This window comes from Myotis yumanensis, unplaced genomic scaffold (assembly GCF_028538775.1).
Source record: "Myotis yumanensis isolate MYYU_CA2020_CCGP unplaced genomic scaffold, mMyoYum1.0.hap1 SCAF_1, whole genome shotgun sequence".
NCBI lineage: Eukaryota > Metazoa > Chordata > Mammalia > Chiroptera > Vespertilionidae > Myotis > Myotis yumanensis.
Window position 1 is genome coordinate 182,864,990 of NW_027223752.1, and position 23,167 is coordinate 182,888,156.

The window sequence follows — 23,167 nt, forward strand, 5'->3', positions numbered from 1 at the left end:
GGAAAAGAACAGGACAGGAGGAAGATGGCAGAGCCGAGAAAACATTAGGAGAAGCTCCGGGATTAAACACTCCCAAGGCACAGCGAGTCCATCCAACTTCCCTGAGCTATCCACTCCAGCAGGCGGGTGTGGTTTTCGGAAAATATGAAGAATTAAGCCTGTGGCTGCTATTAAAGATCAGAACTTACTGTTCCTCAAATGTCCCGGTTCTTTGGAAGTCTGGTGAAAGACTGAACCATTATATTTGATACCTTTATTCAAATAAAGGACATCTGTCAGGTTGACAGCACTGATCACATTAAACTGAGATCTTCACATGGAGGAGTGAACCTCAGAGATATTTATGTCTTATTCCTTAGCGTTTAAGACCTTCTAGGAGATTCTGCACTAATTAAGGTTGCTAGCCCCACTCTGCCCTCAGGGGGATGCTGCTTAATCAGACTCAAATGCCCTAAAAATGCAATAGCTGAGAGAGGGCTAGAACATTTACATTACACTTTACCAAAAACTGCAGGATCACAGAATAGAAATAAACAGGTAACATGCAACAGGATAATTTGACAGGGGTTAAAATTTACTCACTTCACTTGGGGCCCCTAGTTACCTATAGATCCACTCACTGCCAGGTTACTTGGGATGACACTGCATTACCCCAGACTTCTCTCATCCTGGGCCAAGAGAGAGGCTCTGAGAGCCCTGGATCCACCCATGCAGGACAAGCGACATCTTCTAAGTCCACCTCTTTCAGGAGAGACCCTGCCTCCCTACTCATGACTTCACAGCATAACTCTGGAAAAAAGCAACCCAATTCTCTTAGCATTCCTCTAATACATGCACTCTTAAAGTAGCAGGGGGTGGCTTAGTTATATTCTGTCACATGCATTTTACTGTTACACTCCCCCCCCCAAAAAAAGGGGTCTTGACAGGGGTCTCTGCTCCCCACAAAGTGTCTTCACTGGAGGAAGGGCTAATTCCAAAAATAAAAAATTTATCATTAATGATTTTGGAGTCAGACTAGAGTTTTCTAATTACTTTAAAAAGAAGGCTTTGGTGCCCTAATAGGTTTAGCTCAGTGGATAGAGAGTCAGCCTGCGGACTGAAAGGTCTCAAATTCGATTCCGGTCAAGGGCATGTACCTTGGTTGGGGGCACATCCCCAGTAGGAGGTGTGCAGGAGGCAGCTGATCGATGTTTCTCTCTCATCAATGTTTCTAACTCTCTATCTCTCTCCCTCCCTTCCTTTCTATAAAAAATCATTTAAATATATATATTTAAAAAGAAGGCTTTGGTTGTTTTTAAAAAAAGCAGTCACCATATCCCTAGTCACAGAAAGAAGAAATCTTACTTTGTAATAGTCATGAGAGCCACCATTTTTAAAAACAATATTTAATATATATTAGGAGGGTAAAAAATCCCAGAAACTCAATAAAGCAATCCAAGAGAATTATTAGCAAGAACCTGGGTAAACAAAAATGTACCTTAATTCAAACGTTTTTGCCTGAGACCTCAAGAAATTGCCTAAATGATCTCCACAAAATGAGATATCACCAACCACATACAATTCATCTTACAATTAAAAAAAAAAATAGAAGTGACATCTTAAATGGAGAAAAATAAAATAGAAATGTGTATATTTACTTATCTTCTAACCGTCGTCCCACATACACACCAAAGGATAATCCTAAGATTAGTTCAATATCTTTATAGAGGTTTGGGTTGCACTGACAAACACACTGTCAAAAGGTTATAAGTACACCTAAGGCTTATGCATTTCGTGGCACATAAATTTTATGGCAACAGAAAAAAATAAATAAATACTTAACTTTAATGACATACTGATATCTGCAACTTATATAAGAAGCACAGAAGAGAGATTAATGGGTAAATACAGCAGTGAAGAGATTAACAGGTATATGGTAATGCAAGTATAATAAAGTATTAATGACATAACCTGGGAATATAGCTTTTAGCTGTGAAATTCTTCTTTCAACTTTTCTGACTGTTTGAAAATTTTCATAACACAATGCGAGGAAAAAACCCCACAAGAATACTAGTAAACCAGTAAACACAGCATGATCTGGGAGCTTGCCTACCTTTCCATCAGACACAACTAGACACTTCTGGTTAAATCTAGAAGTTTTATCAGAAAGGATTAACTTGGAAGCACAAATTCCTCCATCAAACAGCACGGTGGACCTTGGGAAGGAAAGGAGCTCAAGAGCAGTCTTGAACTTGCGAACCCCACGATTACATCTGCTGCTGGCAGAGCTGACACAGCGTGGGTGTATGCGTGCCTGCTTCAGGAGTGTTATCGTGGGTGCACACTGGGCAAAACCTTACCTCACTCCTTTAAAATCCTGCTCTGGCTTCTGCTCTGTGCTCTACTGAGAAACTGCAGGTGACCCGGTGGATACACACTCGCAGGAGGAGGAAGTTTCAGCTCCCTTCTGGAAAGCTCTCAGGACAATCTCCTTAGCAGCCACCAAGAAGACTTAATTCACCTTTCCCTCTTCCCTCCTCCCATCTTCATCTTTTAAAAGAAATAGTTGCTTTTTCCTATTTGAGAACTAGGTTGCTTGTGAGGTTTCGGAAAAGTAATCTTCTCTGATTCTTGTCCTATTTCTTCATGTACTGATTTAGTACCACCTCCAGAATCACATTTCTTTCTTCATATTTCAAAGTGTTTTTCCTGCAGTCCTTCCCTGCAAAATTACCAGGTCAGAAAGCTTTGAGCTTTAAGGAGGACCTGGTCCTATGGTTCTGGTTTTCATAGTTTGAACTGCATCTGATATACAAAAGGCCCAGATTTCAGAAACACATTTTACACAACTGAATCTGTAATACAATATGTGGTTACCTTATACCTAGCAATCTTCCTCCCTTCATGTTTTCTCCCTTGAACTAGTTCAAAATGCTGCTGCTACCTCTTCCCTAAGGCCCCTTGTCACTCAGAATTCTTTCCTCCCACCGTCAGAAGGCTCTCTGCTAATGGGCCCCCCTCACCTCTGACCCTGCTATCACCCTTTGCTGCAGAGCATCCAGATGTCCACTTAAGGTCCCCAAATGGAGACTGCTACTTGTCAGTCTCCAACCATGGCTCCGCTGAATTTGGGGAAGGCAGAGAGGAGGCTGCGCAGTACACAACGGGATGGAACGTTCTGTTACCTGCACAGTAAGCTTGTTGAGAGCATGGTCTCTGGAGCTAGTGAAGGGTTCAAACCTGGGTTCTACCGCTTCCTATTGGTGATCCTTTCGACAAGTCATTTAACCTATCTGAGTCTCAATTGCACCAGTCATCAAAAGGGGGTGGTGATAAATAATAGTACAAATTCCATCAGATTAAGGTGAGGATTAAGTGAGTCAATGCCTGTTAAAGTGTCTGGCATATAGAGAGCACTCGAGTGGGTAAGAAAACAGAAGTCTGAAAATGTTCCCCGATGTACCTCCAGTCCTGAAGAGAATACTGAGGTCTTACACTTTCCAAATTCCCAGCTTGTACCCATCCAAGCCTCTGCCAATCCCCGATTCCATCTATTTCAACAAATCCTTCCCACACCACCACACTCCGAGCGTTTCCTCCATTTTCTCATTTGACCACTTCTCCTTTTTCTACAGGGCTGTGTGATCCACACAGGTACCCAGCACCGGTTTGTGCATATTGTGTCCCAGACCGGATAAATAACTAAATCTGGGGCCAGCACTGACTGAGTTGCAGTCTGATTACAATGTACAGGAGTCCTCTGAAACACCGATATCCCCACACCTGTGAACTCCGGGAACATGTAGAGCAGGGGTTCTCAACTACGGCACTATTGACACTTCGAGCCCAATAATTCCTTGTGATAGGGGCTAAGAGGCAAACCTGCATTGTATGATGTTTAGCAGGATCCTTGGCCGCTATCTTAGATGATGGCAGCACACCCTCTCCCCAGCTGTGACAATCAAATGTTCTTAGACAATGCTAAATATCCCGATGGGTGGAGTGCGGGGTTGGTAAAATCCTCCCCCATGTTGAGAGCCACTGCTAGAGAATGAGAAATATTCCCCAAGTCACTGTGTTACTTTTCTACTCAGACAGTGACCATCACAATGGAACAGGTTGAAACAGACAAGGGAAAGCTTTCCTAATAGCTATCTTTGTGACAGGCACCTTCGAGACCGTACTACTAGCTATTGCCAAAAGGTTAAGTCACAAACTCTCTAAGCTCTGGTTTCCTCTGTTCTAAAATGGAGATAATAGTACCAAAGGTTTAGGACTGTGGTAAGAATTAAATTAACTAATGTATACACAGTGCTTAGCCCAGTGCGTGGCACACAGTAGTGTTCAATATCTGAGCATTTAATAAATGTATACAGTTGGAGTCTAAGTGCTGAGCAAAGCAGCACCGCATTGGTTTCTACCCGCCTCCCTATTCCCCCATCCATCTCCTCCCCGAGGAAAAAGTAAGATAATTCAATACAAAGACAGTACAATGGTTCCCTAGAGCTAACAGCCGATGGAACAGGGTAAGAGACCAGCAGGAGAAAGGAGAATCCAAGGACAGTAGGAAAAGTGTGGTGTTCTGCAGCAGAGGCAATGGGGTGTTTGCATTTCATACTAAAGAGGAAGAGGCAGAAGGATGTCTGTTTCATTCCAAAATGAGTTTCTCATAAGGAAGCAGCATCCTGAAGGAGGTTTATCCAGGAAGGTTCCACCCACATATAGCTTCCTTTCCAAGTATTACAGGAGTTCCCTGAGTTACAAGTACACCACAACTTCATATAGCTACATCGCCTCTCCCCAGTTTCCCATGTGTAACCAAGTGGTGGGGAGAAGGCACTCCGCAGTGCTGGGCATTAGGAAACACACCTTCACATTTCTCCTGCACATTTCTTCATCCTGAGAGGAATTTCACACATACCATGTTTCCCTACTTTCCTTCTCTTTTCCTGTTTCACAGTCACAGTTCAGTTAAAAGGTAGACATAACACACACTCATGTTCCATTTTTTCCATCCATCCTTTTCTCCATTAGTAAACCAAGGAGCACTGATCCTGTATTATATATACACACACAGTAGTGGCCCGGTGCACGAAATTTATGCACAGGGGAGAGGGGACAGGGGGGAGAAGCGGGTGTCCCTCAGCCTGGCCTGCACCCTCTCCAATCTGGGACATCCCTCTCGCAATCCAGGACCACTGGCTCCTAACCGCTCACCTGCCTGCCTGCCTAATCGCCCCTAACCACTCTGCCTGCTGGCCTGCTTGCCCCCAACTGCCACCCCCCACCAGCCTGCTCGCCCCCAACTGGCCCCCCTGCCGGCCTGCTCGCCCCCAACTGCCCCCCGCCCCCCCCCCCCACCGGCCTGATCACACCCAATTGCCCTCCTCTCCTGGCCTGATCGCCCTTAACTGCCTCTGCCTCAGCCCCGCCACCACGGCTTTGTCTGGAAGGACGTCTGGAAGGTCTCACAGTCTAATTAGCATATTACCCTTTTATTAGTATAGAAATATATATATATATATTTTAAAGAAGATATTTACATGAAAGTCTGGAATAGATTAGTGGAGGCTGTGATGTCAGTTGTCACTTGAAGACTGTGTAACCTTGGCCATTGGTCGATTATGATCTCCATTAGCCTCAGATTCTTCATCTGCACAACGGGAGTGACAATCCCTGTCTTAAAATTCAGTGATATCTAATATGTAAAGTTCCTAGCTCATGGCTCAGAACATAATAAGGCCTCTGTCCTTCAAAGTGCCAAATTTATCAACAGAAATATTCCCAAAAGAATTGTTTTCTACATTCTCCTCCTATTAAATCTAAAGATCCCTCATACAATTCTTCCCTCCAAACAACCAAACAAGAACCCATCTTAAGGGGGATAAACTCTTATTCAAGCATGGTTTGTATGCTTTGTTTCATCAACTGTACTATTTTATACATTATTGTTCCAAAGGTTTAACATTTTGACAAAAGAGGGAAGAAACATTCTGGACTCGGCCTAAGGCCTAAAGTTCACCACTTTCATTGCTGCTTCTGCAAAATATTTTCTGTGCTCCAAACCCATTTTTGGGAAGAACAGCAGTTAGTAAGTAGGAAACCATCTATGTTTTGTTTTTAATTCCCAACACCTACTGAAATAATCACCCACCCTTACTAGCTCAACTATGAAAATAGTGAAAAAATCATTTTTTTTTAAATCAGAAATGTTTCCCTCAAATAATTTCAGTAGCTCTTGCTGTCCTACAGCTTGGCACAATTTTTAAAGGAATTCTATAAAAATATAAGTGTCTAAATCAGTGGCTCTCAACTTTCCTAATGCTGCGATCCTTTAATACAGTTCCTCATGTTGTGGTGACCCCCAACCATAAAATTATTTTCGTTGCGCTGGCCAGCTTGGCTCAGTGGTTGAGCATCGACCTAGGAACCAGGAGGTCACGGTCAAGGCACATGCCTGGGTTGCAGGCTCAATCCCCAGTGTGGGGCATGTAGGAGGCAGCCAATCAATGATTCTCTCTCATCATTGATGTTTCTCTCTCTCTCTCTCTCTCTCTCTCTCTCTGAAATCAATAAAAATTAAAAAAAAAATTATTTTCGTTGCTACTTCATAACTGTAATTTAGCTACTGTTATGAATCATAATGTAAATATCTGATATGCAGGATGTATTTTCATTGTTCACGACCCACAGGTTGAGAACCGCTGGTCTAAATGTTCTAGTCCTGATAATTTAAACAAACACAAATTAGATTAAAATTTACAAAGTTGAAGACAATTGCCAAAAATCTGTTAATTCCTTATCATTGTTTAAAAACAAGACTCAAAGCAAAATCAAAAAAGGATGCAATTTTTCACCAGTTAATTTTAAATTAATTATTTAAAAGCACAGCTAAAGATGATGATTTCAGTCTGCATGTATGATTCCAACTTGCCCTACTAAGGCAATGAGTGGGTTCTGGGTGAGCATGCATGTACATATATACCTGTATGTGTGAACAGAAAAGAAAAAATCCTGGGGGTTTTCAATTATTAGGAGTTTGTGGGTTACACTAGTTCTATAACTATGATAGTTTTATGAGTAAATATGAGTGAGTGAAGCTCATAAATAGGGAGTTCAGTGGTTTCTATAACCAGTATCAAGAACAGACCATGACATGGCTCCTAGCACAATCTATAATAACTATAATAATAAAAGCATAATATGCTAATTAGACCAGACAGCCGAATGACCTTCCAGAAGGCGGGGCTGAGGCAGAGGTGGTTAGGGGCAATCAGGCAGGCAGGTGAGTGGTAAGGGGCGATCAGGCAGGCAGGTGAGTTGTTAGAGGCAATGAAGCAGGCAGGCAGAGTGGTTAGGGGTGATCAGGCAGGCAGGCGAGCAGTTAGGAGCCAGCAGGTCCCGGATTGCGAGAGGGATGTCCAACTGCCAGTTAGGGATCAGGCCTAAACCGGCAGTTGGACATCTCCCAAGGGGTCCCAGATTGTGAGAGGGTGCTGGCCGGGTGAAGGACAGCCCCTACCTCCACCTCCCCCGTGCACGAATTTCATGCACTGGGCTTCTAGTGTATAAAATAAAACCTTGATCACTCTATTGGGTATTTTTCACTTTAAAAAAAAGTATTCTTAGCGTGGCATTTTTACACATAAAAAGATCTGAAAGCTCTGTTACTCTTCAAATTTAAAACAGAATGACAACCTCAAAGATCACAACAGCCCAAAGTAATCCAACCTCAATCACTTATCAAACATACACAAAGAATGACTCAATTCTGTGAAAATATTTAATGTGTAAAGAAAAAGCTGAAAAGGAACAAGAAGAAAATGTTTGGTCAAGTTGAGATTAATTAAAATGGTTCTCTCTCATTTTAATTACACTTGACTTTAATATATCGTTGCTCTTGCTTTCCCGAACTACAAAAACTTTTTAAAGAGCCTAAATTACATTCATTATGGTTAAGAAAAAGTGGCTAAAGAAAAACTCTCCTAGTAAGTCAGATACTATCCATAGTAATACAAAGACTGCAGAATGCTCCTCTGCCCAAAGCCAGACGTACATCACCTACAGAAATATGATTCCACTCTTATATCAATAATACATTCATCTATGAGAAGAGCAAATGTACATTTTCACTTCACTATGGAGAAACTGAGGCAAACAGGATTTCCCAAATGTCTCCCAGATAAACCAGTGGTGTCTGACTATGATTCAGGAGTCCCTGGCAATCTCACTTACTGTTTCCCATCCCATGAAAATCTACAAAGAACACAGTAATCCTGCCTAAATCTTTAACGCTTCTGAAAAACAGGATGAGGTTTATAAGTCTGTTAGGAAGTCATCCTATTAAAATACCACTAGCTCTCAACAAAATACTCAAGTTGATCTTGAAAAATATACCTGAGAAAATACCCATGGATCTAAAAGCACAATGAGTAAAGAAGGGAGACTAGCTCTGTCACTTATTAAAACACATTACGTAGGCGCAGTGCTCGAGTTTGATGATGGCTCTTGAATACAGAGAGCAGAAATGGCCAGTTTTGAGGGAGAGAGGGAGAATTCTGGAACCTTCCCCTCACTTTTAAACCAAAAAAATAAAAATAAATCCACATGGATAAAAGATTTGAAGGTATCTTTTTTTAAAAAAATCACCAATACTGAAAACAAACAAACAAACAAACAAACAAACAAAAAAACCACCAACCTTTTGGAACAATTTATAATTACTTCAGGAAGAGGCAATTTTAAAATAAAGATATAGCCCTAGCTGGTTTGGCTCAGTGGATAGAGCGTCGGCCTTCGGACCGAAAGATCCCAGGTTCAATTCCAGTCAAGGGCACATGCCTGGGTTGCAGGCTCAATCCCCAGTAGAGGGTGTGCAGGCAGCAGCCAATCAATGATTCTCTCTCATCATTGATATTTCTATCTATCTCTCCCTACCTCTCTGAAATCAATAAAAAAATGTATAAAATAAAGATAAAGCAATTATGAATATTTATGCATAAACACACTGCATCAACATTCGTAAAGCAAAAACTTCAGAAGATACAAGAAATAGAAACTTAATTTTATGAGGCATTTATTCACCTCTCAGTACACGACAGAATGGACAAATATAGAAATAATGTTAAGATAGGTCTAACATAAAAATGCACGTGTAACTCTACCCTGAAAATTAAAACATACTTCCTTTTATATGTTCACACTGCAGTCATAAAAATTATACCTTATGTCACAAAAGGTCTATAACAAATATATTTGTTTGAAAATAACTGTAAAACAGAGGCACAAAGAGATGAGATGATAATGAATGCAGTCCCTGAAGCACTTATCAAATGCGCTGTGATGCATGCAGAGATGAGAACTTTCAGTTCCTGTAGTACTAGTTTGTTGTGATCATGGTTTTTTTTGTTGTTTTTTCAAGAAGCCACAGAATCCCTTGAGAAAAGGTCTTTAAACCACCTGCTACTTCCTGAAATATCCAAGGTAGAAGATTATCCCTTTTCTATTTCTAAAAATACTAAAATAACACCACCTTCTACTGTGTTTTTCAAGTTTAATTATCCTCAGGGATAACTTCATTCCCGGGCTTTGTTTAAACCTAACACACGTAAGTTATTTCTGCAAGATCTGTTTTTGGTAGAGATGGAGGCCATATTCCATCCCGCTTCCCCAAACAGCCTTTCACATGTGGAAAAGGGTGCTTTGTAAATCAACCTTGGTGTTAAATAGCCAAGCTAAATATCCTCCTTACTGTCCAAACCTTCATCCACTTCCTTATGACTATACCCACAGCGCTGGACAGTCTCTAATTCTATCACATCCCTTACTTGATGGCTTCCAAACTAAGAAAAATGTTCCCTCAAATTTCTTTTCCACTCCCTTAACTTGTTTACAGTTACGCACCAATTAAGGCTAACTTGTAGAAAATAGAGTCTCATGATTGTCTAACCACTATGCTGTACCCCTGAAATGAATACAAAATAATATTGAATGTAAACTGTAATAAAAAAAAGAAAATATAGTCTCTATTTTAAAAGTTCAAGTTATACTGTTATGGAACTCATTTTGCCTTCGTTAAAATAAAAAACAAAGCTGAGTTTTGGTAGAATTAAACCACAAAACCAATTAAGTTTTTAATTATGAAGAACTGACACAGGATGGTTATTTCCTAAAATCTGTTTTGCCCTTTTAAAATGTCATCCTTGCCCTATCCAGTTTGTATCAGTGGATACAGCGTTGACCTGCGGACTGAAGGGTCCGGGGTTCGAATCCGGCCAAGGGCACATGCCCAGGTTGCAGGCTTGATCCCCAGTAGGAGGTGTGCAGGAGGCAGCCGATCAATGATACTCTCTCCTCATTTATGTTTCTCTCTCTCCCTTCCTCTCTGTACTCAATAAAAAATATGTTGTTAAAAAAATATGTCATCCTTCCCCCCATCGTCACTTATTTCCATGTATATCCTGAAAGGACAATCAACTCTCTGACATGCTGTGACCCGCCCACCTCAGGTCAGCTTCCTCAGAAGTCCTCATGGCCCACCAAGTTCCTCACACCTCAGATTCTCCCTCACAAATCCGTTTTGTTGTCAGAGCACTTAACACAAGTGTCAGAGTTGTTTTCTTGACCAGTTTGTTTGCTCATTTTCTGTCTGCCTCCCCTCCCCCGCCCCCAAAACCATGAGCTCCTCTCCTTGTGGGGAGGAAGACACTATCTTAACCAACTTAGAAACCTATATGCACTGTGGCTGGCTAGCTCTTAGCAGGCAATGAGGCGTTCTTCAATACATGACGTAACTAATATTAAATGGACGGTTCATGCCTGTGAATTTGCCATAGTCATAAGCTAGTAATGCTGATATAATCTTTACGTAGGTGAGTTAATACCCAGAAGCAGGGAATTGCAATAACATGCCATAATGCACAGAGGCCGAAGCTGAAGCACACTGGGCAGCGGGGGATGAGACATCTAACCAAGGCCTCAGAGCTTTGCTGCAAATAGCAACAAAGTGCTGAAAAGATACTTTGCTTTCACTACCATTACTTGTGTACCCAAAGATAATTTCAAAGCACTTCATAAACTAATTTTGCTCATAAAATAGATCTGTCTTTTCCTGAAGCTCTGGAGCACACCACCAATTGAGGGCACATGGTCAGCGCCTTCCCCTGGCAGGACCCAAGTTTTAATGATAATTTCCAGAAGCTTCACTTAGATAACATATCTGTGAATGTGAGGTTGTAGTGAATAAGAACAGCTAATTCTGGCCTAAATGTTTTTATTCAAAAGCACACTGAAATAATTTCTAGGGCCATTTAGCAGTTATGAAATAAAGCATCATTTTTAATAAGATATTTTTGCTATTTGAGGGATTTGTGTGTTGTAGGTTGCGACTTTTGTTTGCTATTTTGACAACAGCATGATTGTCAATACTTCAAATTTTAATTTGGTTTTCTTTAAACATTCTTTGATATACATTTCTTCTTCAAAAAGCTTAACCAATTTAAGAAATACTATAAAAGATGTTTTATGAGAAAAAATAGTTGTGTTTTTAAGTCATATATAAATTTAAAACATCACTTTTTTAAAAATTCTCACCTGAGGATATGTCTATTGATTTTAAAGAGCGAGGAAGGGAGAGAGAGAAACATCAATGTGAGTGAGAAACATTGATATGTTGCCTCCCATATGCACCCCAACCGGGGATCAAAACTGCAACCTAGGTATGTGACCTGACTGGGAATCCAACCCGCAACCTTTTAGTGTACAGACAACGCTCCAAAAACTGAGCCACCTAGCTGGGGCTCACATTTTTTAATAATCAAATACAAAATTGATCAGATCTCAGAACCACTACTTCCACTGCCCAGCTGGGTATAAAGACAGCAAATAACTTACAAGAAATTGTTTAACTAGGTCAGTTTAAACAGTGGCATATAGTTTGGAAAGCAGTTTTGTGGTTTCAAAAGTTAAGCATAAAAATATCATAGAACCCGGCAATTCCACCCCTAGGTTATCTAACCAAGAAAAAAGAAAACATATCTACACAAAGACTTACATGTTCATAGTAGCTATTCATAATGCACCAACCCCCGTCCCCCCCCCCCCAAAAAAAAACCACTGGAAACAACCAGTTTATGATATCTAGACAACGAAAATACTATCCAGCAATTTGAAGGACATAGCTACTGACACATGCTATGCCATAGATGAAACTCAAAAAGTTACGCAAGAAACCACAAGATTCCATGTATGTGAAGTGCCCACAAAAGGCAAATTTACACACAGACAGAAAGTAGATCAGTGGTTGCATGGGGCTGGGAACAGGGAGTACCTAAAAATGGGCATGGGGGATCTTACTGGTGGGACAAAATGTTCTAAAACTGAGTTATGGGGGGAGGTATAAAAAAAGAGAGAGAGAGAGAGAGACATATGTACTACTATTTGTAATACCTTAAACAATAAATTTTAAAAAAAATAACATAGGAGATAAAAGATCTGGGTGACAGTAAAGCTATCTACTTCCCACTCCCAACAAAAGAAGGGGGTCCTTTACCAAGCTACCAAAAAGACCAAGTAGGGGTGCAGCTCCCACTTCACTCTTTAAAATTAATGGAGAACACCAATACTTTAGGGGTGTCACCACAGAATATGGGTGACCTCATGAAGAAGCCATGTTTTATTCTAGGCTTATTATGAGAATGGTCATGATTTTTTAAAAAACCTACAAATTAAACTATGCAGTAAGTAAACCTAATGATTTTCACTTTATCCTGAGAAAAACATGACTGCTAAAATAAGAAAAAGATGAAAGTGTTTGTGTAAGAATAGGCCCATCATGGGGGGGGGGGGGGGGGGGGGGGCTGGAGACACACCACTCTATCACCACAATTGGCAAAAATGTGATTATCAAATTCAACCATTTAAAACTTCCAATCTAGGGCTTTTTTGGTCTTCTGGGCACAATCCCATTTAAAAAACTAAGTTTGAATTTCCCTAAAACCAAGTGGCGTGACAAGCAGACAATACTAATCTTCTTATTCTTTCCCATATTTCAGGTAGTATAACTTCATTTTGAAACAAATGTAATATACTGGGTTTCATTTCATTTTTTCACTAAGCTAATATTAGGAAATGTTGCTGCCTAATTTTTTCCATGTGGTACGAACTTTATATTTACACAGCTTTTTAAGTGGAGAGTTAGTTAGCACAAGTATGGTCTAATTCTAACACAGGACTGAGGGGGAAAGAGATACAGGCCATAAAAGAATAACAAAAAAACATAATTCCTAAAAGTGTAATTGCTAGTTCAAGATTACTAGAAAACATAAATAAAATGAGAGCTTTAGGTCTGTGTTACTGGCCAGACTTTGTACCAATAAATATCCCTTTTTAATGAATTTTAAAAGCTATTTTGAATGTAGCATATTAAAAATAAATACATAAAACAGCATATTAACTCAGTAAGAGGTTCTGTTTTCCTTTAAATTAGCAATTTTCAACCTTTTTCATCATATGGCACACATAAACTAATTACTAAAATTGTGCAGCACACCAAAAATATGTATTTTTTACTGATCTGACAAAAAAAGGGTATAATTTTGATTCATTCACATGGGATTGTGTTGGCTATTGTCAATTTTTTATTTGACAATCTAAGTAAAAAGAGGTCAGTGCCCTTGACTAAATAATCAGGTATTGCATGTGTTGGTTTTTTTTTATTGCATTCAAATTGGCAAAGTTTTTTTTTAATCTTTATTGTTGAAAGTATTACATATGTTTCCTTTTTTCCCCCATTGACCTCTTCTAGCTCACCCTTGCCCCTCCACCTCAGCAGGTATTGCATATTTTAAAAGTTCTTGTGGCACACCAGTTTAAAATTGCTGCTTTAAATGATTTTTTAAAAAATCATAATATCTTGGATTCAAATGTTTACCAGTATTTTTGGTAGCAGAGCTACTAACTTACTAGATAAGGGCATCTTACTTAAAAATGTCTACAGTCAAGAAACCAAAAACAAGTCAACTTTGCAAAGCTGAGTAGAAAACAGGTTTCATTCTTTGCACAAAACAATGGGAACTGGTTAATTTTATACTACTTTCCACATCCAGAGTAAATCAGATACACCTGTATTTTTAAAGCAGAGACTGGGGGGAGGGGAGAGAAGCAATTTAACAAGTTATCCAGATGTACATTATCCAAGACAAAAGTCACGTGACAGTCTCAGCTCTGTCAGAGCCGCACAAACATATGCACCAAATCAAAATTTAATTACACTGCACAACACAGTTTGTGAATTGTGCTTCATATTTTCTGACTGTTCTGCTTTTGACAGGACAGTTTCCTGAAGGAAAGTTCCAAGAACTGAAGTTACAACACCCACATACCAGAAAGTGTTTCCTGAATTTTGTTACAGGAACCGACATCTGCTATAATTTTAACATTTACTTCCCAGTAGGAGTCCCACTTAAAAATTTTTGAATATTATTTGTTCAACAACAGTACTTAAAACACACACAGCAAACAAAACACCTTTCATTTCAGTTTCATAAAGTGTAGATATAATGACCAATTCACAGTTATAACTTTTCCCTGGGAACAAAACCAACTGCCACCTGATAAACTGGGGGAGGGGAGTTAGTTTTGGGAAGGAGCCCAGAGAGGATAGGAAAGGGTAAATTAAATAAATATCCAGGTCCTTGAGAAGAAACAGGTCATAGGAAAGTGCTGCATGATTAAATTAAACATTGGCATTATTTCTCGATACCTTTTTTTTCCTTTTATTTTTTAACTATTGGTGCAGTTGGTCATTTTAACACAGAGTTTGTAATTGGTACATAAATTTCTAGAGGTAGATATCTACCTTCACCAACTTCATGTCTATTTCAATAAAACCAAATGTAATTGCACTGCACGATATATATTATACTTTACATATATCTCTCAAACACACCCCATTTCACAAAGAGTGGTACCCAGGCCTTGCCTCAGAGTCAGCAGGGCTCCCCCCAAGCTCTGCCCTGGACCTGTCCATCCGAATCTTGGGGTGGGAGTGAGGGGAAGACCAGACTATGTTAACAAGCACACGTGATGATTCTTAAGACTAATCGACTTTGAACTTAAATGCCCACACCGCTCCTAAAATATTACTTTACTTTTGTTTAACTGGCCATCTAGTAGTAAGCAATACTGGAAAGAAGGGCTATATCCTTTTGGATAAAGTAAAAGTAAGCTAGTGACTCAGGAGCCATATCCTTAGCCCTCCCCAGCCCTTCCAAACAAAGGATCACGTAGCCTATACATCTCCAAGTGGTCATCATCCTGAGCCATTGTGGAGGAGGAACAATTCTTGGTACTTTCAGAATGTGGTCAAACTGTGAGTGCCCTTTGGAAATATAAGACAACTTAGGTATCAATAGAAATACAGCATACTTCCCCCTGTTTGCTTCAGTTCTCTTTCACAAGATTTCACTTGGGATTCCTTCTTAATATATTAAAACTGACATCAAATTACTTCTTTGAGGAAGAGCCTTAAGAATCTGATAGTTCAATCTGATTAAATTAAAAACAAAGCCAATAAACCAACACAAGAAAACACATTCACCAGAGAAAAAGACTTCCAGAATATTAGGTCTGTTGGCTGTGTGGCCATAGGGATAAGCTTTAACTCACCGTGAATAAGTAAAGGGAAAAGTATGCACACAGGAAGGATTCTCAACACTGATCAGGGCCAAGACACAAAAAGTCAAACATCGGCGCCTGATGATTTTAAAGTTAATTTTTACTTCTGGGCTCCCAGGGCATTATCACCAAAAGCTATAAATCTTATTCTTCCCACTAAGGTCTAAAGTAACATTTCATGTGATACATTTATATTTGTGCATTCTACTTGCTGTAATTATTTTGAGCAAATGAATAAATGTTATGTCCATAATAAAATGAATTGAGAACACCCTGAAGCAGAGGTAAACTATTACAAGGTTAGCTTTCCCCCACCCTCCCAATTATTTTCACATAGGTAAAAAAGACAGGCAATTATTTAAACTGCAAGTTATGCACCACCCTCTATCAATAAAATGTAAGTGAACCACAACAGAGAGATTATGATACCCGAGCTTGCTGTTTATAATTCTGAGCCAAGAAATTCTGTCCAAAAGGGGCAGACCACAGTTCCAAGTAGTACAAAGGGAAAATGAGAATACTCTGTTGCTAGCAGTCCTTTCTCACACCCAAGCCTTTCCTTTTTAGAAGACAGGAAATTTTGGAATTAAGTTTATTTGCCAACCTTGGAAAATGAACAAAATGGAGAAATTTGCTAATAGAAAACTAAGCTTATATATTTAGAAGCAATCAGATTGAAAATTGTTCCTCAAAGCAGTAATGAAGCTAATCTGCTTTCTAACTCTTCCATTTTTCAGCCATTAGGTAATACAGAGATTTGGATGCTCAAAACAAATAAATGATAACACCAAGAGGAGTGAATAGCTTTATCTTATCCATGATTAAGATCTTTTTCATTACCGAGTATATTTGATATTCAAATTGTGTAAATACAGCATTCACAAATTCCATTTTCAAAAGTATACAGAACCAGCCCTGGCCCTTGTGACTCGGTTGGGCATCGTCCTGTGCGCTGAAAGGTTGCCGTTTGATTCCAGGTCTGCAGCTCCCCAGTAGGAGTGTGCAGGAGGCAGCTTATCTATTGATTGAAGTGCTCTCACGTAGATGTTTCTGTTTCTCTCTCTCTCCCTCTCTCTCTCCCTCCCTCCTTCCCTCCCACGCCCTCTTTCTCTAAAAAAATCAATAAACTACTAAAAAAATTTTTTTAAGATACAGAACCAGCTATTGAATACCTTTTCATGGTCTAATACATAGAATCTCCTAAATCTCAAGGGATCACTAGTGTTAATTTTGCCAAAGAACATCTCCATAAACCAGCTGACTGAGAAAATGACTCAATCCTCCTTCCTGTCTTTATCATGGAAGGAGCTCTAGTCTGTGAGTCAGGAAGCTCAGCTGAGCGCTCAGGGTGAACCAGAAGGAAATCATTTCAGAGACCTGTCTGTGTTTCTCTTCTGTCAAGGACACTGTTTACAATGGTGTCATAAGGGAAAAAATGAAGCCATTCACTGAGTCAAAATAGTACATAAATTATTTCCCTCTTGAAATCAGTTCCTTGAACTGTACTTTCCAAAATACCATAGCAATCATCTTTTGATATTTGCTCAAATTTATTCAGAGCTTCTATGCTTTCAGGAATTTTCTTCCATGGTATCAGTAGTTCATAAATCGGGGGCGGGGTGTGTGTGGGGGGGGGAGGGGGGGCAGAGGGCGGAGCAAAACTGGTTCTATACCAGTTTAACAGCATTGCCTATTTTGCAATGGAAAAATTTCCCTCACCAAAATAAAGAGCCACCAAAATCCGGCTTCATAATAATCTGATTTTGCTTTATTTTTTTTAAAAGCTACATTAACATTAAGTCAAATTCAAACAAACAACTGTGGGAAAGTTGATAAACTTAATTTCCTTTTTTTTTTAAATCCTCACCCAGGGAAGGATATACTTATTGATTTTAGAAAGAGGGAGAAGCAGAGGGACAGGGAGGGAGAGGGAGGGACAGGGAGGGGACAGGGAGGGAAACATCGATATGTTGCCTCCTGTTTGTACCTGTACATGGATTGAACCGAAACCTAGGTATGTGCCCTTATTGGAAATCAAACCCACAACCTTTTTGGTGTACAGGACGAAGCTCCAACCAACTGAGCCGCCTGGCCGGGGCAACCTAATTCCTTTTGCTGCTGATATGAAAGTGCTCTTTTGAGATGTTCTGTCACCAAATGCTATTCTCCTAAAGAGGCAAGTTCGCCTCCCTCACTCCCATCCTTACACCTTTCACCCCCAGGGTAGGGGTGGGCCAGGGCTCCTCAGGCAGCACAAGGTGCATTTTAAAACCAGTTAATCCCTGATGGTAGCTGAAGGCATGTATATATTCCTTCCTAGAATTCAGGAGTTGCTTCCATGAGGAGGTGAGCAGAGATGGGGAACCACACAAAGCCCTCCTTTCTGTTTTGTCCATGGACATACTCCTCAATATAAAGCAAGCTAATCCTCACAGAAAAGACAGATTTACAAACTGGAGGGATTCCATACCCACCCCTACCTACCATAGGCTTACTCGTTCTCAAAAGAGGGCATGCCAGACTGTGTATTTAATATAAAAATATGTCTCCATGTGCTTTAAATCAGAATTTGGAAACAAAAGCCAAAATCTGTAACTATTTTACATTAGAGAAAGCAAATTTGTTACAATTCCCATCAGGAAGTGTAGTCAACGTATCTGTCGTGCTTACAGGTTCCAGAGAAACACACATTAATCAGAGAGCTGAGGCTCAGCCACTCCTGCTGTAACTAATGTTGCATTTCTAAGTGAGTGCCTTTCTCCACTCTGAAAACTCAAACCAAATATTCCATGTTTTCCAAATAGTGACCCAAATTCTAATTCTTAAAATGTAGGCAATTAACCTTCTACAATAAGTCTTCCTTTTCTAGAGAAGAAATTAACCACAAAGCAAAACAAAATGATCAATTTCCTACTTTTAAGTTTTAAAATGGGGAAGAGGAATATACAACCTCAATTTATAAAAATTCACAAGCCAAGAAATACTTAGGTAGGTCCCTCCCTTATTCGAAGTACTTCTGGCTTATGCAGGGGATTCTAAAAAATGTGAGGTAATATTTTGCTGACTATTGATAAGGAATACATTGCCTAGTCTATACACCTGAAAAATTAGTTGTATAACACCCATCAGTAACAAATCAAGGATATTACCTTATACCAATGCCAAAGAATGAGAGAAAAGTGCCAGGGTCAGCTCTATTCATTATCAGTGCTACAGAATTCAGTTTCGGCCAAGTTCCCACCTACCTCTAAATCAGTGGTTCTCAACCTTCCTAATGCCGCGACCCTTTAATACAGTTCCTCATGTTGTGACCCAACCATAAAATTATTTTCGTTGCTATTTCATAACTGTAATTTTGCTACTGTTATGAATCATGATGTAAATATCTGATATGCAGGATGTATTTATGCGACCCCTGTGAAAGGGTCGTTTGACCCCCAAAGGGGTGAGGACACACAGGTTGAGAACCGCAGTGGGTTTAAATAAAATAAATAAATAAATTTAAAAAATCAAATTTAAACAGTGCACAATGAAACTACTGTGGTTAGAACAAACCAAACTATGAATCGTTAGGTCCAATGAGCCCAGCAATCTAAATTACTTGTTTCAAGAGCGAACAGATAATGTGGCACATGGGCAAGATTTTACTAGCCCAGATTATATATCATAGATGCTGGCTCGGTTTCACTGAGGACTACACAGGGTCACTTGGCCCAGCTTTGAGGTTTCCCTGAAATCCACAAATATCTGCAACCTTCTCCACATAGCCTCTCTTTGGATCTCAAAACAGCGTGTCAAATGAGCCTGGACCACATTCCAGATGTAAATGGAGAAAATGGACATTTACAGTTTGTGAGATACACTCCCAGTATGCCGGCTAAGAAAACAGCGCACCTCCTAGGCCTGTGGCTGAAAGCCAGGTAGAAGAGTGAAATACGGACAGTCCTCCTATTTCAACTGCTGACAGGCTGACTGACCCACCACACTAATAACTCAGGTTACATCTCGGGGCAAAGCACTTTCAGCAGAAACTGCTCCTGGTAACACCTCACCTCAGCATGCAAGAGGCAGCCTGGCCGTGAGCAAGTGCCCTGCCTGTGGGACCTCAAGCAAGAAAGGCTGGCTGGGCCTCAGTTTCCTTAACTGACCTCACGTGGAAATAAAAGCCCTGGCCTGAAGTGACTGAGGAGAGTCAGAGGTAATCCAATTAAAGTCGCGGTGCTGGCACACGGCGGATCCAATGTAGCCATTAAACCCGTTTATTCCTAATTAGTTCAAGGGCTGAGGCACTGCAATCACTCACACCTGAATTCAAATCCCAGCTCCGAATCATTGCTCTGTTACATAGCAGTCACTGAATTTCTTAGATCCCGGGTATCTTAGTCGAAGGTTTTGTGCCAGGGACCCCTTGGGCAGCTGAATTTCAGGAGAAGCTAGCAAAGAATAAATAGGCAAACTTCTGTTTCCCATCCAAGTTAAAAGCTCCTTCCTAGAACAATCAATAAAACAGGGGCAGAGATTAAACCACTTTGTTGAGACTCAGGCAGCGGTTCTCAACGTGTGGGTCGCAAGACCTTTGGCAGTCGAACGACCCTTTCACAGGGGCCGCCTAAGACCATCCTGCATATCAGATATTTACATTACGATTCATAACAGTAGCAACATTACAGTTATGAAGTAGCAACGAAAATAATTTTATGGTTGGGTCACAACATGAGGAACTGTATTGAAAGGGCCAGAAGGCTGAGAACCACTAGTTGAGAGGCTCCAACAGACAGAGCAGGTAGCACATAGGAGAGGGGCTGTACATAGAGCCGTTCTTTTTCTTCCTAGAAAGGTCTCTCAGAGAAAAGAATCTGAAGTCTCATCTGACCCCAACTTCACCATCAAAACCTCTCCTCTCCGGGATCCATCTGGGTCTTTAGCCATGGAACGTGGCTCAGCCTTCCAAGAGACCCCCAAACCACTGCACCACAAACACCCCCTTGAAGATCCCTCTTTAATAGCTGAGGTCTGTGACACCAAACTGCTTTCTAGTAAACCTAAAGGTAAAATATATATATATAAATAAAGACACCTAACTCCTAAGTATCCCTTTAGCACCAACTGCTGTCACAACTAAAAAATGAACTCGCACCACAGTGTGAATCTTGTAACAGTCACTAATGCCTTGTCATCATCGGTCTTTAACGCTCATAGGACAAAATAAGTTAAAAACCACGGAAAAGTCAGAGCTTGAGGCTCCTACAACAGGGCGCCCCCCCCCCCCGCCCCCCGCCCCAACTGCGGCTCATTATCCTCCCCTTCGCCAGCCCCGTGCATTCCGGCCGCTGCCTGCTCAGCAGAGTCAAGCTGTGTCGTTTTATGGGAACCGTACATTTTCGCAATAAAATTTCCAATCGCTCACTGAGCAAAGGCTCAACCCTCCACCCCCACCCTGCAAGGTGAACTGTTTTCCATTAATTGGCGGATGCAACTCTACTCACGACACTTAGAGGGGAAGAATAATAAAATAAAGTAAAAATCAAGAGAACCCAAGGAAGGTGCACAAAGAAAGTGAACGAAAATTTGGGGACAGGCAGACACATTCAATCAGCTTCGCGTCTCTGAAATTCACGGTGGCTTTTGGGAGAGCGGAGCGTGCTAACTTGAATCCTAAACTTGAACGCAACGCCCCGCTCGCCCCGGCAGGACCTGTCTAGGGCGCTCGCTGCCGTTTTTCTCTCTGACAGTAAATAACGACCCCCGGCACCGGGGACGAGGAGAAAGCGGGGACCGAGCCGCCGCCTTGCCGGCCCGCCTCCCCCGCCCCGCGGCACCCCGACCCTCCCCCCGCACCCTTCAAATCCCCCGGCCACGGACGGACACCTCGGAAAAGTTTCTCCCCGCGCCGGGCTTACCTGGACTGGGCTGCCATCCTTCAGTCGCTAGAGCTCAAGGTCTCCTGTCCATCGGCGCCTTCCCCCCGCGGCCCTTCTGCCAGCGCCGCGCTCACCATTTGCCGGCGCCCGGCGGGGACGGCTCCCCTGCGCGGCTCCCCGGGTGGCGGGGCTGAGTACCTGCTCCGAGCCGGCGTCCTCGGCACAGCCTCCGGCTCCCAGCGTATTGGCTCGCACTAATCCTGATGGACATCCGGGCACTGGGGCCTCCGCGGGCCAACCACACTCGGGCCGGGCCGCGGGGGTGGGACACCGCGTCCGAATTCAAAGCGAGCGCGATCCCGCAGGTCTTATTTCGGAGAAAGGACACGCAAGGGGCCCACGCCCGCGCCCGCCCGCTCCCAGCTCCCACCCAAAACAGCACGAGACCTCGGGCCCGCGTAGGAAGGGAAAGGAAACCTTTGGGGCTCGATGAAAGTTGTCAGAGTTCGCCAGAACACCCCTCCCCCGTGAAGAAAGTTCCGATGGTACGGTCCCCCTCCTTAAATGGGCATGGCGCTCGGCCGGTCCTAGCCGGAGGGGAGGCTGGGCTGCGCTGCGCTGCGCGGGCGGGGGCGCGGGGCACAGGCGCCGACGCAGCCCCGCTCGGCCGCTCGCGGGGAGCCCCGCCTGCAGGCTCCGGAGCTGGTGTTCCTGGCAGGTTTAACAATGTACAAACACGCCGCCGGAACATACGGTACCCGGCCGCTCGGAACTCCAGCTCCAGTTGGAGTATTTGTTGAATACTGAGCCCCAAGAGGCTGCAGGGAGCCAGGAGTAAAACCACAGCAGAAAACCGTGTCCGCTACTTTTGATCTTTGCAATGCTTGCAGTCAGGAAACGGGCAGCTCACGCACTCTTGTTTTACTCCGCTCGCTTTCAGTTTTGATTTCATTTTATATTGAGACGAATATTTACAAAACGCCCTCCTTTTTTGGGGGGGGGGGGAGGACAACATGCAGATTACAAAGGAAACGAACTCATTTTGGTTCTTGAAGTAATTAAGGGATTGACAAAATTTTCAAAAATGACTGAGGATGCAAACGAACCATATAGTGCACAGTATAAGAAATACAAACGAAACGGCGTCCTAGGCTGGGGAAGGTATTTAAACTTAAACTGTGCCTAAAGAAAAAATAAAAACTTCCTTGGGTAGAGATGGAGGGAGGTTGTGCTTCAACACTCATGGGGACCTCAGCACAACGTAGGAGCTGGAAATTCTTAAATGGATGCCTGTCCGGTGCACTCCCCACTCTAAGCTAGAATCGTGACAGTGTTGCCCATCGCACAGACTGTATTACTAAGAAGCCCTAGATTACAGACACGTTGATGTTTGGCACAAAAAAAAAAAAAATACGAAGTTGGGAGGCTGGGGGTGGGAGAAAGGCCCAATGATCTCCAATGGTGGTTCTCAAAGTGTGATTAGTGGACTCCCGAGAGTCCCCAAGACCTTCTCAGAGGTCAAAACTATTTTTAGAATAACACAAAGACATTATTTGTCTTTTCACTGTGCTGACATTTGCACTCATGGTGCAAAAGTAATTGTGGGGAAACTGCTGGCGCCTTAGCGCTAATCAAGGCAGTGGCAGCAAATG

The 23,167-nt window shown here is 41.8% G+C and overlaps 1 protein-coding gene across 3 annotated transcripts in view; it reads right to left on the reverse strand.

Annotated features, from left to right (window-relative positions):
• AFF1 (ALF transcription elongation factor 1) overlaps positions 1–23,167 on the reverse strand; it is a 197,898-nt gene that overhangs the window by 107,521 nt on the left and 67,210 nt on the right. The window contains exon 1 of one of the 3 annotated variants that reach the window (XM_070393119.1): positions 21,555–21,743. The exons of the other annotated variants lie outside the window; for them this stretch is intronic. Coding sequence (XP_070249220.1) covers positions 21,555–21,571 — 17 coding nt within the window. The 5' untranslated portion in view covers positions 21,572–21,743. Of the gene's footprint in view, positions 1–21,554; positions 21,744–23,167 lie in introns of those variants that run through there. 3 annotated transcript variants of the gene reach the window in all.